The sequence below is a fragment of the Parambassis ranga genome, chromosome 7 (assembly GCF_900634625.1).
Source record: "Parambassis ranga chromosome 7, fParRan2.1, whole genome shotgun sequence".
Classification (NCBI taxonomy): Eukaryota; Metazoa; Chordata; class Actinopteri; family Ambassidae; genus Parambassis; species Parambassis ranga.
Window position 1 is genome coordinate 748,844 of NC_041028.1, and position 15,679 is coordinate 764,522.

The 15,679-nt window shown below is 45.9% G+C and overlaps 2 protein-coding genes across 5 annotated transcripts; one reads left to right on the forward strand and one right to left on the reverse strand.

Moving 5' to 3' along the window:
* Positions 1-1,399: 1,399 nt before the first annotated feature.
* On the forward strand, positions 1,400-5,108 carry sdf4 (stromal cell derived factor 4). The gene is made up of 7 exons (XM_028410981.1): positions 1,400-1,722; positions 2,218-2,537; positions 2,735-2,871; positions 2,948-3,061; positions 3,152-3,310; positions 3,993-4,168; positions 4,278-5,108. Exons 2-7 carry the CDS (start codon positions 2,227-2,229, stop codon positions 4,452-4,454), a joined length of 1,074 nt encoding a protein of 357 aa, XP_028266782.1. The 5' UTR covers positions 1,400-1,722; positions 2,218-2,226; the 3' UTR covers positions 4,455-5,108.
* Positions 5,109-6,912: 1,804 nt separating this feature from the next.
* On the reverse strand, positions 6,913-15,510 carry hipk1a (homeodomain interacting protein kinase 1a). Of its 4 annotated transcripts, none has more exons than XM_028410038.1 (17): positions 15,165-15,510; positions 13,706-14,439; positions 13,226-13,599; positions 13,021-13,144; positions 12,622-12,741; positions 12,459-12,545; positions 12,179-12,360; positions 11,946-12,096; positions 10,657-10,858; positions 10,457-10,575; positions 9,368-9,490; positions 8,814-8,965; positions 8,591-8,737; positions 8,335-8,502; positions 8,070-8,263; positions 7,853-7,977; positions 6,913-7,770 (listed from the first exon to the last, which is right to left on the reverse strand). In XM_028410038.1, exons 1-17 carry the CDS (start codon positions 15,202-15,204, stop codon positions 7,360-7,362), a joined length of 3,453 nt encoding a protein of 1,150 aa, XP_028265839.1. In that variant the 5' UTR covers positions 15,205-15,510; the 3' UTR covers positions 6,913-7,359. The 4 variants fall into 4 exon arrangements, with proteins under 4 accessions (XP_028265839.1, XP_028265838.1, XP_028265841.1 ...); XM_028410037.1 differs by having other exon boundaries at positions 10,657-10,861; XM_028410040.1 differs by lacking the exon at positions 9,368-9,490 and having other exon boundaries at positions 10,657-10,861.
* Positions 15,511-15,679: the final 169 nt, after the last annotated feature.

Below are 15,679 nucleotides of genomic sequence, written 5' to 3' on the forward strand. Positions count from 1 at the left end.
CTGCCCCCTCTCTCCCTCCCCTCGCCTCTCTATTGGCAACTTTACTCGCCTATTCAGCTCTGTTTTATCTCACAGATGAGATGTTCGGGCTGAGGAGGTCTTTTTGGCAGACAGGTTGTAAGTGTGTGTATGAAGTTTGTGTTTAAATCCCAGTTGGAAACAGAAACAAATTTAATGCACTTTTCTGTGACCTCAAGGCATTATCTTGTGTAATCTGCTGTTTGAAAACCTGCCAAAGAATCCTGACTGGCACATATATACGCAGCGTAGATGTTGAGCAAAATGTCTCTTATCCCAAACCTCCAATAGGCAAAGAGTAAAAGTAATGCTTATATTTCAAGCAGTGTAAATTGCAGGTTTCAGTAAATAACCTCTGAGTGATGTGAACAAATTATTGGCCCAGTTGTTCCTACAATAAGCTTGTTTGTCTGAAAGGAATTCAGCCCTCTCATACTCTTATTAGAATAAATAACATGTTAGCTCGTGGGCACCCACCACATTATTTTATTTCTTTACCAGTCACACTTGCAGACTGCATTTATTACCTTTTGATACACTGCCACCTAGAGGCAGAAGTCATGAAGTAAAAAAAACAACAACTCACCTTTCCAGTATGGCTTCATTCTGATGACGTCACACTGCATACTCGCTACTGAAACGTAGCAGGAAGCAGCGGCCAAGAGGCATCAAGCTTGACGACAGAAAGGAAAACAACACAGGAAACCAGGGAGTCTGCCTTCAAAATAAAAGGAGAGAGTTCAAGAAAAACCTGTTAGGTGTTTTACCACAAACCTAATGTAATAAAAGTCAATTCTTTATGCATTTGTAAGCACCTAACCTTTCCAATACTGGTCAGTTGTTTACCACCGTTTAATGTGATGTCATTTTATTGTACTTTTTCATATTCAATTACTGGTTATTACGGGTTTGTCTATATTACTTCACTTCAACTATTTACCTGAACGATTAAGCAAATGTATAACAATATTTGAATGCTACTAGAAAATAGTAGTAGTAGTAAATAGCAGAAAATAAAACAAGAGTTTTTGGTAAGAATTTTACAGATAAACACTACTGACTATATGTATTTTTTTGCACTGAAACAGGATGACGGCTTTAATCTCATGGTACTTGTGACATAAGGCATTCTATTCTATTATATCAAGTTAAGCCATATTGTAGTATGATGTTTTTGTATCTTTATTCTACCTAATTATGTATACAGTAAACCAATTTATAACTTGCTATTAATGCTAGTGGCCCTTATATAACATATATATTCCTCACCTCAGCCACTTGCAGAGTTCTCTTCCTCTTCTGTGGGAGCAATTTACAATTCAAAGTATGCTTTTAATTTGAAAGTGCGCACCGGAAGTGATGCCCGTGAACTCGGCTAGCTAACAGCATTTAGCCCAGCGGAGTTAGCGCTAGCCAGCCGCCAGTTCAGTGACAGTCCGAGTGAATCAACGCAGAAGTGGATCCTCGTCCCGGACTTTGCGGCCGCTCTGTGTCTCGTGTTGTTTTTAGACTGAGCCGGCCCACCTTCTGGAGGGGGGAGTGTTGTGGTGGAGCCACGTGTACAGGAACTGGACTCTGACGGCTTAGCTTGACTTACTGAAGCACTGCGGAGAGGAAGTCCCTGCTAATATTAACGGTAGCTAGCTGCAGTTAGCCGTCTCTCTGTACCAGGAAACGCTTGGAGCTGCCTGTCGTGTTTGGAAGGTTGGTTGGTTTTACAGACGTTGTTGACGACACTTGGACTGTTTGTGTAAATATAACTGCGTTAGTCTTCATTAGCCTTGTGCTAACCTCGTAGCAACGTGAACTAGCTTAATAACTCGGAACTATATCACCAGGCTGATTTTGCATGCTGGTGTATAATTGTCTTAAACTCGTCAAGTCATCATTAAAACGTGACATTAACACCATTTACACATGATGTTAATTAGCAGATATAGCTGAATGCTGTGTCTGCTAGCAGCCTTCGTGTGGCTTTATGTTGCCTCTTATTAGTTTGCTGACATCATCTGACTGGAACTAAGAACGTCAGGAATCAGGTTGCTGCATAAACAGGATTTTCCAGTGACACCTAAAGTCATCATTACATTTGAAGCAGCTTTATTTGATGACATTCTGGACCATAATGGTGTTTTTGTAATGCCTCTTTTACTAAGAATAACTACACACATCACATACCTCTTTGCATTATCTTTCCAGGCGACAGTCATGACTGTTTGGAGAAAGCTGTGGCGCAAAAACATCCTGTCCTGGTCGCTGCTTTTGTGCATCCTGCTTCACACCTTGGATGTTCATGCACGGCCGGCCAACATGTCAGCCTCTAAAGATAAGCCTCAAACTATCAAGGATGAGAATGAGATCCTTCCCCCTGACCATCTGAACGGGTTAAAGATGGAGAGAGACGGCCACCTCAACAAGGACTTCCATCAGGAGGTGTTTCTTGGGAAAGAGATGGAGGAGTTCGACGAAGACTCGGAGCCGAGGAGGAACAGGAAGAAGCTGATTGAGATTTTCACCAAGTAAGGCCTGGTGTTGCTTTCTCTGGATCACAGTCTGGACATGCAGCATGTTTGGTGTACATCTGAATACTAGCAGAGTTTAAAGCAGCCCTTAGAAAAAACACCCACACCTATTTGTTATGAGAAGTATGTAGGTATGTCTGATTTAGAAAGAAAGACTGATTTAAAAAAACAATTTGCAAATATTCTCTCCTCAGAGTTGACATCAACAAAGACAGGAGTGTGAGTGCCAAGGAGATGCAGCGCTGGATCATGGAGAAGACAGAGGAGCACTTCCAGGAGGCCATGCAGGAGAACAAGAACAGCTTCCATGCTGTTGATCCAGATGGTGACGGTAAGAGGGTCTAATCCGCAGCGTGCTGCAGCACTGTAAGTTGGATTCTAAATCTAAATTCATGCTTTGTCTGTAGGTCATGTGACGTGGGATGAATACAGAATCAAATTTCTGGCCAGCAAAGGTTTAACTGAAAAAGAAGTTGCTGCGAAAATAACGAACAATGAAGATCTGAAACTGGATGAGGAAAGTAAGTACATGACTTTTGTTTTTTTTTACACCATCAGAGGTGCATAGATCAGTTTGGAGATGTTGACGTTTCTTATATTTGTCACTGCAGCTCAGGAGGTCTTGGAAAGCCTGAAGGACCGCTGGTTTCAGGCTGACAACCCTCCTGCTGACCAACTGCTCAATGAGCAGGAGTTCCTGTCTTTCCTCCATCCTGAGCACAGCAGAGGGATGCTCAAATACATGGTCAAGGAAATCGTGCGCGACTTGGGTATGTTTTATCAGCCTGAAATCCACATAGGAGCTGAAATGGGTGTTCTGCTGTTGGCAGGGCAACAGAGACAAAGTGCAAACAACACTGACATCAACTGAGCTAACAGAAAACAGATGGCAGCCTGTTTCACTGCTCAGCAGGCACAGGGCAACATTTGCATTAACATGAGGTCATGTTTGCGGCCATGTAATGAATTTGTACATGTCCACACTTTTCCCAATATTTTTTTTTTTAATTCACAGTACATATAGATACACACTGTTGCAGAGGGTCACAACAGATTAAAGGCCAAAGCTCCGTGCACCTACACTTGTTACTGTCCTCCCTGATTTGCATTTGTGTACACAGTTATCTTTGGCTTCATGTAAACACACACTGCAGCACATTGATGATGTTAAAGGCACTTTTACAGCTCATGTAATAATGCCAACACTGGTACAGTACATAGATAAAGGTGGTCATAAAAACACTGGCTCATATATGAGGAAATTGGATATTTTCTTTTAAAGGTGACTTATTACTGTCTGTGGATCAAATAATTGACACATTGTGGCCCAACTCATCAAAACAAAATGGTGACAAGAACTGAGGCCGTCACTACTGCAATAAAAATGCAGCGTGTTTGAATAAGCTGTGGGCATTATAAAAGTGGTTTTAATCAGAGGTGCTTGTCTTGCAGACCAGGACCACGATAAGAAACTCACCCTGTCCGAGTTCATTTCCTTACCTGTGGGCACCGTGGAGAACCAGCAGGGTCAGGACATCGACGACGACTGGGTCCGAGAGAGGAAGAAGGAGTTCGAGGAGGTCATCGACGCAAACCACGACAGCATCGTAACCATGGAGGAACTGGAGGTGAGGAAAGACAAGGCAGCGCTCGTTAAGTCTTTGTTTCTTAGGAGCATATTTTTACATTTGTTTTAGTCAACAGGTTCATAAATACAGCTGCGTCTTTTTCTCGCAGGAGTACATGGACCCGATGAACGAGCACAATGCTTTGAATGAAGCTAAGCAGATGATCGCCGTCGCAGACGAGAACCAGAATCATAATTTGGAGCTGGATGAGATCCTGAAATACAGTGAATACTTCACAGGCAGCAAGCTCATGGATTACGCCAGAAATGTACACGAGGAGTTCTAAAGACAGATTCCTCCTCCTCCTCCTCCTACAGCTGCTTCAGGGACAAGCCTGGGGGGGAGGAAGAACTTAATGATAAGATGTTCTAGTGTGCAATTTCTGTCTTAAGGCTCAGCATCAACAGCATCAGTCACTGCTGACTCTGGTAAATACAGCCCCACTTCAGCCCCGGACCCATCTGAGCTCACGCGGTCTGCCTTCTGTGTGCCATTGGACTTTTTAAATGTTTCCCATAAATTTGAAGCGCTGCATCAGTTCCAAACTTTTTGCGTTATGTTGTGAAATGTGTGTATATGATGGATTATAAGTGGGAGGGACTGCACGGGTAGGCGAGGCCATTTTCTTTTTTTAGCTCCTGTGTCTGTATACAGTGTAAATATTAACATTTGTCTCGCATCAATGCTTCTTTCAGATGAAGTGGAGACGTATATTGCTGCTGAAGTACCACCCTTAAAGAAAGAACACATATTTCACTAAACCTAAAAGATGATATAGCGATGTACAGTTCCATTACTTTACATAATATTAAGCATCCGTCCTTCCACGGAACTTACATAAATAGGATATTGACTGTCTAAGAAAATAAAGTATTTACTTTTAAAATGCTGCCTTGATTAATATAAGTAATCCTACATAGTACATATGTTTCTTATGAGAGTACAAATTTCTCAAAATGTAAGGAAAAGAGATTAATATATGAGGAAAGTGACCAACTGAAGGAAAAGCACAGGTCTCACCAACACTATTATTACTCATGGGGTTTGTTCTCCACTACTTTCATTAAACGTGGATGAAGATTTCTTAGAAGTTTATTATTTGACCGGTGTGTCTGGGCCAACTTGCCATCACACTGTATTTATCTGGCAGCTTTTGAATGCTCCATATAGTTGACATAAATGCATGAAGACAGTTGATTTTTATTTTGTTTTGTTTGTTTTCAGTAACCTGTGGAGTGTTGGCATCCTGCTACAGTCCGACTGTAAAAAAATAAGATTTATGATAACTGAATGTGACAGCTTTTAAAAAAATGTACTGCAAATATACCGGCAAACAATAAATATTTCTATCATCTAAAGAGTGCTTGGGTTTATTAAGTGGAAAGCAGAAAATATGTAAAATAATTGAACCTGCCTCAGGTAACAACAACACTGATGCTAGCAGGTGACAGACTTCTGTGTGTCGCTAAAAGCACACACAGATAAGACAGGAATGCTCTGCTAACAGATAATAACAAGTCCACTAAACAATTGATTACCCTAGATTTGCTTAATTAATTGAACCTGTTCTCTAATCTAAAACAAAAATGGCGGGCCACTCGTACAAAACACCGGCAGTCGCAACATGACAAAAACAGGCTTAAAATCCTTCTTACCCGTCTGTAGACTTGTTTCCTTTATGACCATGAAGTTGTAATAATCTTCAGCATTGTGGATTTTTGGTTTCCCGAGTAAAGTCTTTTAAACGGACTTCCTTGTCTGTGAAACACCTCCAGCGACTGCTTGGGAAACACTAGCTAAAAGCTAACATAGCGTGTTAGCATGCTAACATGGCGTCAGTCTGATGACGGCGGCAGCTGGAGGAGGAGGAGTCAGGTGCCTTAAATAATACGAAACGAAATAAAAAAAAAAACACACCTAAGGTCATAACATTAAGTCTTTTGAATATATTTTACTGTTTTTATGCAATAATTGTAACTAAAATGTTTTTGGAATATGGAGGACAGCTTTAGAGAAACCGGAAGTAACGTGTTACCATGGATACAGGGTGTGTGCTGCACCTGTTCTCTGGTATGACAGTAGTTCAGTACAACAAACGGTATATTTATATATATATATATATATATTTTTAAAAAACAAAGCTAATAGCTGATTTGGCACAATTATACTTATTTATTTATTTTAATAATTAAACTTGCATTAAAAATATTAAATAAAATGCAGCTGAATTGTTTTCATTTGATGGAATAAAAAAACAAAAACAACTAAGTTGAAATCATCACTGGGTTCCAGGTTCTGTTTTGAGAAGACTTTATTGCGTATATACGGGTTAAGGTCCATTGTGTGTTCTATGTAATGTAGCACTTCACAAACACAGCAGGATTGTAAAAACAACCATCATTTCACCAAACCAATGATTTGCTCAGAAGCAGTAACATACTCAACATCGATTTATATTTTTCATAAATCATGTATGTCAGATTGGATCATTCACAATTCGAATGCAGTACTGTGGATTTTCTTCTAAACGGTTTTGATACCCAATCAGATATTTTCTTACTTTACAGACGTCACTTCACAAGACAAAAAATTCCCAATATTATTTTTTTTGTCGTACAAATTAACACGACTACTCCATTTATAAACTTCTCCTGAAAGCTACTCCATGTGAGACACATGCAGCCTGAACAGTAACATCCAAACTGTAAAGAAAAGAAGAAGTGTCAGTAAACACACTGAACATATAAATATCATGAAGTTTATGGCCAGTACTTAAACAGTATGAGTTACACAGAGACACGTCATTATACAGTACATAGTTTTTGTTCTCCATTTGTTTTCATAGTACAGATAAAACACACACACACACAACACATTCATAAATTAAAATATTAATCTAACATATCACAATGTGCAGATTTAAAATAAATGAGATTGGCCAAAGCAAGTAAGGCGATTCTGTGTAAGCCAAAGCCTCCTTTCAAACTATTTGATGATTCAGACATAATAATAATAATAATAATCATAATAATCATAATAATAGAGCAGCATGACAGTTATGATCCAGTTTCAACAAATAATGACTAAAATCATTCAATTAAAAGATGAAGCCATTCTGGAACTGAGCGGTAAAACAAAGTAAAATGTTAGTGAAGAGCTTGTGCTCGCCTCTCAGTCTCTCTGTTTGGTGTTTACAGGAAGGGGTACTGGTTGAGTTTTCGCTGGTAAGCAGCAGTTGACCTCTGGAACGGCGGCGGCTGCTGCTGCTGCTGCTGCTGTTGGTGGCTGCAGTACTGTCCCGGGGCAGACCCTCCTAGAGTTAAGCTGCCGTTCTTCTGGAGTAGCGCCAGGGAGGAGTAGGCACCGCTCGCCCTGCTGTGGCGGGAAGAGCCGCCCTGCATCTGGTCCACAGCCTGAGAGACGGAGGCCAGGGCAGCAGAGGCCGGGTAGGCGTACAGGTTTGGGGTTGAGCTGAAGAGGGTGCTCTCGTGGAGGCGGTAGGACGAGTGGGAGGAAACGGGGGGCGGGTACGTGGGCTGGCGCCTCAGCATGCTGCTGCTTCCTGTTTGCTCGTGGGTAGATGGCATCACAGACTGCTGAACCTGCAAGAGCAGAGCGAGTGGTGAAGGTGCAGTGTCAGTGTGTGACTTTGGAACAGACGCTGCTCCGTTTGAAGGTTTTTACCTGGCTCAGGTTGAGAGGCTGAGATCTGCTGGTCCGCTGATGTCGGTTGGTGGTGGAGTCTCCTGTTCGATTCGACGCCTGAGAAGATGTCTTCTTGGACTTTCCAGAGCCACTCGTAGCTTGATCTACCGGGACAGAACCAGCCAGGGATGCTGTGAATGCAACGTTTCTTTCATTTAATCTTAACAGCTGGACTGAATGCGAGTGTGGGTCAAACCTGGAGCTGCTGGAGCTTTGTGGGTTGTGCTCTCCCCGGGCTGGCTCTTCACAGAGGGCATGATGATGGCCAGAGACTTAGAGGGCTGGGAGGAGGGTTTGGGGCTCAGGGGGCTGCTGGTGGACGAGTCAGAGTCATGGGAGTCATGCACGGTCACGCAGCTGATGACGTTGGTCCTCTGACTCGTTCCAGAGCTGCAGGAGAGAATAAGAACATCTGATCGCACAGAAACATTACATGACATGTTTGTCAGGACTGAGCTCACCAGGCAGCGGGGAATTTGGTCTCATCCTCGTCTTCGGAGTCGCTGTGGATGGTGATGATGCTGACAGCTGGACTCGGCGTGTCGGAGATGACAATGGGCTGAGACTGGTCACCAGCCAAAGACGTGCTGTACACCACAGTGGAGGCAGAGTGCACCGATGACACCGGCCTGGAGACCAAGATCCATGACACTCAGTCTCATTGCAAATATAAAGCAACTATCTGAGGCTGCACACGGAACCGAAAGGAGCGGATACCTGGCCCTGCTCTCAGCGTGTCGAGCCTTCGACCTCTTGCCCTGTTGGGCTCTCGAGTGAGCCGCCGCCGAGCTGTGGTTCTGGGACGCAGCATGGCGACCGGCACCGGAGTCCTGCTGGCCATCGTACTGGTTGCCATGACGACCCCTGAGAAAAAGGAGTCGAGGTGAGCGACCGACATTCACTGCCGTTTCACACAAGTCCCTTTCAGACTAAAACCCACCTCCATCCTGAGGCCTGCTGACTGTCTGAGATCGGGGCTCCACCCATGGGCGCGTCGGGCACCACAGTCTGCCCGGGGTTGTGGATGGCCATGCCGGGCATCTGCTGCCACGTGGAAGGGATGAGGATCTGCTGAGTTCCAGCCGGCCAGCCCTGCTGTGTGCACACAAGACACATGTAACATGACACTGCAAAAAAACAGGCGTCACACACCTTATATTCAAAGAGAACAGCCATGTTTTAGAGTGTGAAGCACATGCAGACAGACATTCACAGCTAAAAAAGACATTTCACTGAGGTTTGGATGCCGAGCATTCCTGCCAGTCCTGCAGTGAGAACAACAGAGAGGCTCCAGCCAACCTGGAACTGAAAGGAACGTGTTAGTCTGAGCTGACTCACGGTCTGAGGTCCCTTTAGTTTACCTCATAGGACTGCAAAGAAAACCTGCTGTAAACTAAAGCGGAAGGGAGAGCTGTGCTGAGACACATCACAGACGGACAGAAGAAGGAAAGTCAAGACTTCAGAGGTTTCTCATTTGTGATGATGGTTCTTTACCAGCATGGAGGAATGCTGCTGCAGTGAGTGGCCAAGGTTTCCACCCGGACAGCCAGCTGGCAGCTGGACTGGGCATAAATGTGAGGCATACAGACTGGCTACCAGCAGGGGGTCAAAGAAGGCCTGGGAGGAGGTGTGAGACCAAGTCCAGACAAAAACAGGTAAGTCTAGGATCTGTCCATTTTTGCCCATAATTCCAGACTGAACACAGGCTTTTTAGAAAGGCTGACACATCAGATGGAGGCAGCAGCAGCAAGTAAAAGTACAAATACCCAGCAAATTATATACTCAGTAAAAGTAGAAGTGCTGCATCAACAATCCTACTTAAGTAAAAGTCTTAAGTACTTTTAAATGTACTTAAAGTATTCAAAGTAAAAGTACTCACACACTGAATATTTATGATTGATTTCCAAAGGATGTGAACAGGTTAAAATAATCAAAGTAAAATGGAGCATGTGTAGTTAATGTCCATGTTCAGTCCAGAAGCAGCTGTGGACAGGTCTGTGTGTCATGAGGCAGGCTGTGGGCATCAAGTGAACAGAGAGGCTGCTGATAACAAACAGGCATTCAGCATGTTTACTGTGTCAGTGTTCCTGCTGTAGATTCATGTGATGATTCATGTTCATCATTCATGGATGGACCTGTGTTAGCAGACAGCAGCTAACTAGTTAGCTCACTGAGCCAGAGCACCGGCATCATGACTGAGGCTCATTATAGAAACACAGCTGCAGTGTGACACCAGCTCCATGCAGAGTCTGACCTCACATCAGTCCACACTGTGTTCATCACATGGAACAAGGAACTACAGACACTGGAGACATGTAGTGGAGGAGAAAGGACAGGGGACAGCTGCAGCATGGAGTCAGAGGAGAAAGGATGAGCTGTTATTTTTACTTAAGCACAGTAACTAAGTACAAATACTCAGTTACTTTCCACCACTGCTTTTTTTAACCCAAGAAGAAACTGTGAGCCCTGCTGCAGAACAGAAACATGTCAGGAAGAAAGGTGGAAGTTTTTCTTCATGTGGACTCATTTAGAGCTGCAGGGAGGTTTTGCTTCGGATCAGTCGCACCATGCAGTGGGTCCTACCTGTGTCAGCATGCTGGGCTGGATGTGGAGAGACTGGGAGGACTGGTTCTGAGGAACTAACGGAACCTGGTTGTCCATTCGCACGGGGTAACCGGACGCTTTACTGGAGGTCTGAAGACCTGTTCAGGAAAAAGACGGTTGAACCAGGTGTGAGTTCACGTTCATGCAGCTGCTGACAGAATCCTGTTTGTCGCTCTCACCCTGGATGGTCGGAGGGCAAACGATGAGCGTTTGCTGGAAGGGCTCGGTCTGGGTGCAGAGCTGCGTGGGTCTGGTCTGCAGAGGAACGCCCTGCTGGGTCAGACCGGGGATGTTGATGGTGGCCTGTTGGTACAGGCCCGGCTGGTAGTTCAGCAGAGGAACGTTACTGCTGAGGGACAGAGACTGACCACCTGTGGAGGCCATCTGGAAGACACAACACACAGAGGACAACAAAAGGAAGGCAGTAGGAGGACACCTCTTCAGCTTCACATCTCCTCTGCATAAAACTAGCAAATATTAACACTAGGGCTGCAACGATTAGTCGAGTACTCGAGTTATATTTGAGGGCAAAATGCCTCGACAACTAATTTAGTAGTCGATGACTGGTTAGTGACGTCATTGCACGGCATGCAGCAAAGAACGCTTCTCTGGCTCGTGGTGTTTGATGCACCACCTGGCTGGTGTGGAGCAAGTGTTTAGATTTGGTGTGTTTCACGTACATGTGGGAATGGGTGAGCGGACACACACACGACATTTACGTGTGATCCAATTACTCGAATAATCACAAAAATAATCGGTGACTATTTGGTTATCAAAATAGTTGTTTGTGGCAGCTCTAATTAAGACATATGAGCACCACACAGCTTAACGACAGACTTGATTTTTCAATCATTTTAAATGTTTGTTATTCTGACGTCAGAAAATAAGACATTTCGGGACATGTCACATTATTTTTGCAGAGCTGCAGGGAGCTTGAGGGTCCCAAAGATAGTCAGGAATAAACCGGAATTATCTTATTGATTGAATTTTTATTTTAAAGGTAGGGGAGGAGGTTTTAAAACTCAGTGAGAGTCAGCCAGATTTCAAAGTAAACACACGCCCCTTTCTCTCGGAGCTCACCCTGAAGCCACGCCTCCAATCACATGGACGCATCACCTGAAGACGAGCTGCGGTCTGTGACTTCGGCCATCATGCACGTACCTCTCTGGTGCACAGAGCAGGAAGAGAGTGACAACCAGCCAATACTCCTACAGGGTCCACCCGGAGGATTGATGATGTTTTTATGTTTTATAGCTTCAGATGATTCATATTCTTCGTTTTAATGAGAAACTGCCAAACTAATCGGTTGATATCGGATTGTAAAGAGAAGTTACACTAATTTAACAAAAAGTGCATCAGAATGAAATCTCCTACCCGACCTTTAAAGATTTAAATACAAAAATAAAGTAAGTAAAGTGCTAAAGTGAAATGAACACGATGTGGATCAGTGAGGGTCAGAGAGGCTCACCTGGTTGTGCTGGTTCAGCTGGCTGCTGAATGTGACGGTGAGGTTGGCGGCTGCACTCGGGGTGTTGTTGCTCGCGAACATGTTCTTCCCATTCTCAAAAGCGCTACATCTGCGTTTGCATATGTCCATGTTCTGGAAGCAGGACTTCACACTGTCAAACATAAACAACAAGCTTCAGCCACCATCAACACAAGACAGATCCTAAACTCCCTCTGCTGGACGCTGGTTCTTACTGCGAGCTGTGGGGGAAGTGCAGCAGGTGAGTCATGGTGACAAACGGGTGGTTCAGGGTCTTCATGGGCGTGATGCGTTTGTCTGCGTCCAGCGTCAGCATCTTCTTCAGCAGGTCTATGAACTCACGCCTGTCGGCCTTCTCTGCCAGGATGTCTGTGCCCTCCAGGTTGGTCATGTTCACCTGCAGTGAGTCAGAGCTGATCACACTGTCCACGTTTAACCCCCTCAGAGCGAGGAATGAAGCCGCCGCCTCCTCCTCCTCCGCCTCCTCCTCCTCACCTGCATCATATCATCCAGACAGTTGAAAATGTATTTTCTGGCCTCCTTTGACTTGATGCCCATCTCGGCCTCGTGCTCTGCAGGTGTCTGTGGAGAGAGCAGCTTCAGTGAGTGCACTGCACATGTGTTACATGCAATAACAGTTTGTCTGTCACACACTTACTTTGAGTCTCCAGAGCGGGTAGCTGGAGTCGGGCCCTCTGTTGAAGAAGCGGCTGGTCTTCGTTCCTGCACTCAGCAGGTACTCCGCCGGGAGGCCCTGCGTCTGAGAGATGTAACGGATCTGAGGGGACACAGGAAACAGTCAGACAAGCAAACAGAGCTGCTGGATTAATGTGAAGCTGAACAGCCTTCAGGAGCTGATCTGAAGCTTTTCACTGTCCATGGCAGACATTTTGATTTATCACAGAGGGAGCAGCATGGGTACATTCATGAAGAATGATGGAGCCATACTGACTCATTTTCATACTTTAGACAGATGCTATCTCTCTCTTTTTCAAGTGCTAAGCTAGCTGCTAGCTGTTGCGAACAGAAAGAAAAGTGTGCGAGTGCTGCAGAGGACCTGATCATACTCGGAGGCACCGGGATAGAGAGGCCATCCCAAGAACAGCTCAGCTATGACACATCCCAGAGACCACATGTCGATGGCCTCACAGAAAGGAAGGCCCAGAATGATCTCTGGAGCTCTGCAACAAAAGATCACAGCAGGTCATTCACGCTCAGCCGCAGCAGGCTCATAACTCCAAGGTTAAAATCAAAACCCTCACCTGTAATATCGGGACTGCAGGTAGGTGGAGCAGACAGCTTTGGACACGTGGCTCGCGGAGCCGAAGTCGATGACTTTCACCCTGTAGGGCTGCCTCAGCGGGTCCACGAGCATGATGTTCTCAGGCTTCAGGTCGGCATGGATCAGCCCGAGGCTTTTCAGCTTCATCAGCGCAGTGGCGACCTGCTGCAGGATGGGCCTGATGCACTTGAGCAGCAGCGGGCTGAACTTGCTGTGCTTCAGGAAGTCGTAAAGGTTCTGCTCCAGCATCTCAAACACAAGGCACGTGTGGTTCTTGTGCTGGAAACACTCGTACGAGCGGACGAAGTTGAACTCATCAGCGTTCTCCGTGCTCAGCCTGCTGAGGATGCTCACCTACAGGACGACAAATATGTTCTATAGTGACACCTGCTGGCTGTGAGGTGAACTGCAGCCGCTTGCATCACTAAGTATTTGGAGGCTGAAGGCTGTACAAACTCACCTCAATTTGCCCTTGCCGAGCGTAGGAGGGATGGTTCTTCAGGATTTTAATCGCCACTATTTCATTGGTGCCACGCTTCCAGCACTTCGCCACCTGACCGAAGGTCCCGCGTCCCAGAAACTCCAGCACCTCGTAGCTGTTGGACATGGAGCACAGGATCTCGTGCTGGACCAGCTGGTAGTCGCCCTCGCTGTGGGAGTTGGTGCTCTTTGTGGTGGAGGCAGAATGCGCTATAGACTGAGCTGTGGTGGTTCCCCCTCCACCACCGGTGCGGTTTGAGACCACAGGGGCGGAGAGCTCCTCCAGGATCTGGACGCTGTCGCTGCTGTCCACCTCCTCGCTCTTCCTCTTCAGGCTGTACTGCTTGTGGTAAAGGTCACACGGCTGTGAGGACGATGCTGCATCCTTGATGCGCCGGCTGGATGAGGAGGCGGAGGAGGAAGAAGAGGGAGGCCCACGGAGGCTGCCTGTACTGTCTGCGGCCCGCACCACCGTCTGCTCGCGGGACCTGGCCGTCGGTGGGTGTGCTTGGTTGGAGTTGTACACTGGGTTGAAGGTGGAGCCGGAAGTGGAGGGTGCAGCTGCCTGTGTTGGGCTCTGCTGATAATAACCCTTGTCTCCCAGCTGGTTGGACACATCCCAGGCAGAGTTCTCCACTTTGAGCCTCTTAGAGCGAGAGTAGGCACTGGAGGACACCGAGGGGGAGGAGAAGGCCTGCAGCTGCGACGCCATGTCTGCAAAATCAGAGCACAGATCCTTTTATACTGATATAATATGACTAATAATAATATAACTGTATGGGAAAGCCCCACATGTTTTTTTCTGTTTGAGATGCAACCATTAAATGAGGCATACACTGTAAAGACAGAGGACATTCCAGGTCAACTTCAAGTTCTTTTCAAAAAATCAACTTATAATTTTTAAATATTAAGCAGTTTCTGTCATTTTTAACATGGGAGTCTATGAGAGAGCCCTCCAACGAGGGTCACCTGCCAAATGTATCTCCTCCTACAGACTTCAAGCTACAGACTCCAGACACTGCTCATCAGATGCTGCTCTATCAAACTTGTATTCAGAATTTTCTAATTCCGAATCGTTTCCGCGCGCCAGGCTCTCAAAGTTGGAGTGGGGTTTGAGGTCTCCTCTGCTGTTACCATGGTGACAGGCTGACACACAGAGGCGTACACAGCTCTGATTCTCCATCAGTTCAGATCAATCCTTCACATCAGCATCAAAGCAAAGCTTCAGCTGCAGCAACCAAACCTGCATTTTCTTCTAGTTAATTATTAATTACACACAAACACACATGAGCTCCCTCCATGCATCTTCTCAGGTCCACCTGCTGCGCCTGGATCACACATCTGCTTTTGATTCATATATATTTTGGGATTGATTGTGTGTGTTTGTGTGTGGCTAAATAAACTCCTACATCTTGACCCCACCAGGAATGCCCTGGTACCTGTTTGTGATGCCCGTTCACGCCGTCTCCGTCCTGACATTTAGGGCCTCCGCATCATCCTCTCTCCGGGCTCTGTGAGCAGCCAGCTGCCGCCGCCTCTGCCTGCAGGAGCTCCGACCGCCGCGGCACGGATGAACTAAGCTAACAGCTAGCTAGCTAGCACCGAGCATCCGAGTCATCTCTGCCCCCGAGCCGCAGTCACATCGCGGGGCGCGCCAGCAGAAAGTGCGTCCTGTCACAGCTCAGCGGCAGCAGACATGTCAGACTGCACCATGACGAGCAGCGCCGCCCGCACACTGCTCCATCAGCACCGTCCGTCTGCTCCCTGTTCTGCTCTCCACTTCCGGCCCTGCGACGTTTCACACGCAACGACGTAAACGACGTAAACTGAGTTCAAAACAAAGGCGGTGTTTATGGAAATACACGCTTCAGAACAACACACGTAAAAAACAGAGATCAACTTTATCCAGAAAACTGTCTGGATAATTAAAGAAGAGATAATAACTGAAGCTCTG

Excerpts from the sequence above, each read along its gene's own strand:
- sdf4 (XM_028410981.1), top strand. The coding sequence starts at position 2,227 with ATGACTGTTTGGAGAAAGCTGTGGCGCAAAAACATCCTGTCCTGGTCG. Across the intron at positions 2,872-2,947 it reads TGTTGATCCAGATGGTGACG|GTCATGTGACGTGGGATGAA; the intron begins GTAAGAGGGTCT and ends CTTTGTCTGTAG. Across the intron at positions 4,169-4,277 it reads TAACCATGGAGGAACTGGAG|GAGTACATGGACCCGATGAA; the intron begins GTGAGGAAAGAC and ends TTTTTCTCGCAG.
- hipk1a (XM_028410037.1), bottom strand. The coding sequence starts at position 15,204 with ATGTCAGGACGGAGACGGCGTGAACGGGCATCACAAACAG. Across the intron at positions 12,361-12,458 it reads GTCTGGATGATATGATGCAG|GTGAACATGACCAACCTGGA; the intron begins GTGAGGAGGAGG and ends GACTCACTGCAG. Across the intron at positions 9,491-10,456 it reads AGCCCAGCATGCTGACACAG|GCCTTCTTTGACCCCCTGCT; the intron begins GTAGGACCCACT and ends ACCTCCTCCCAG.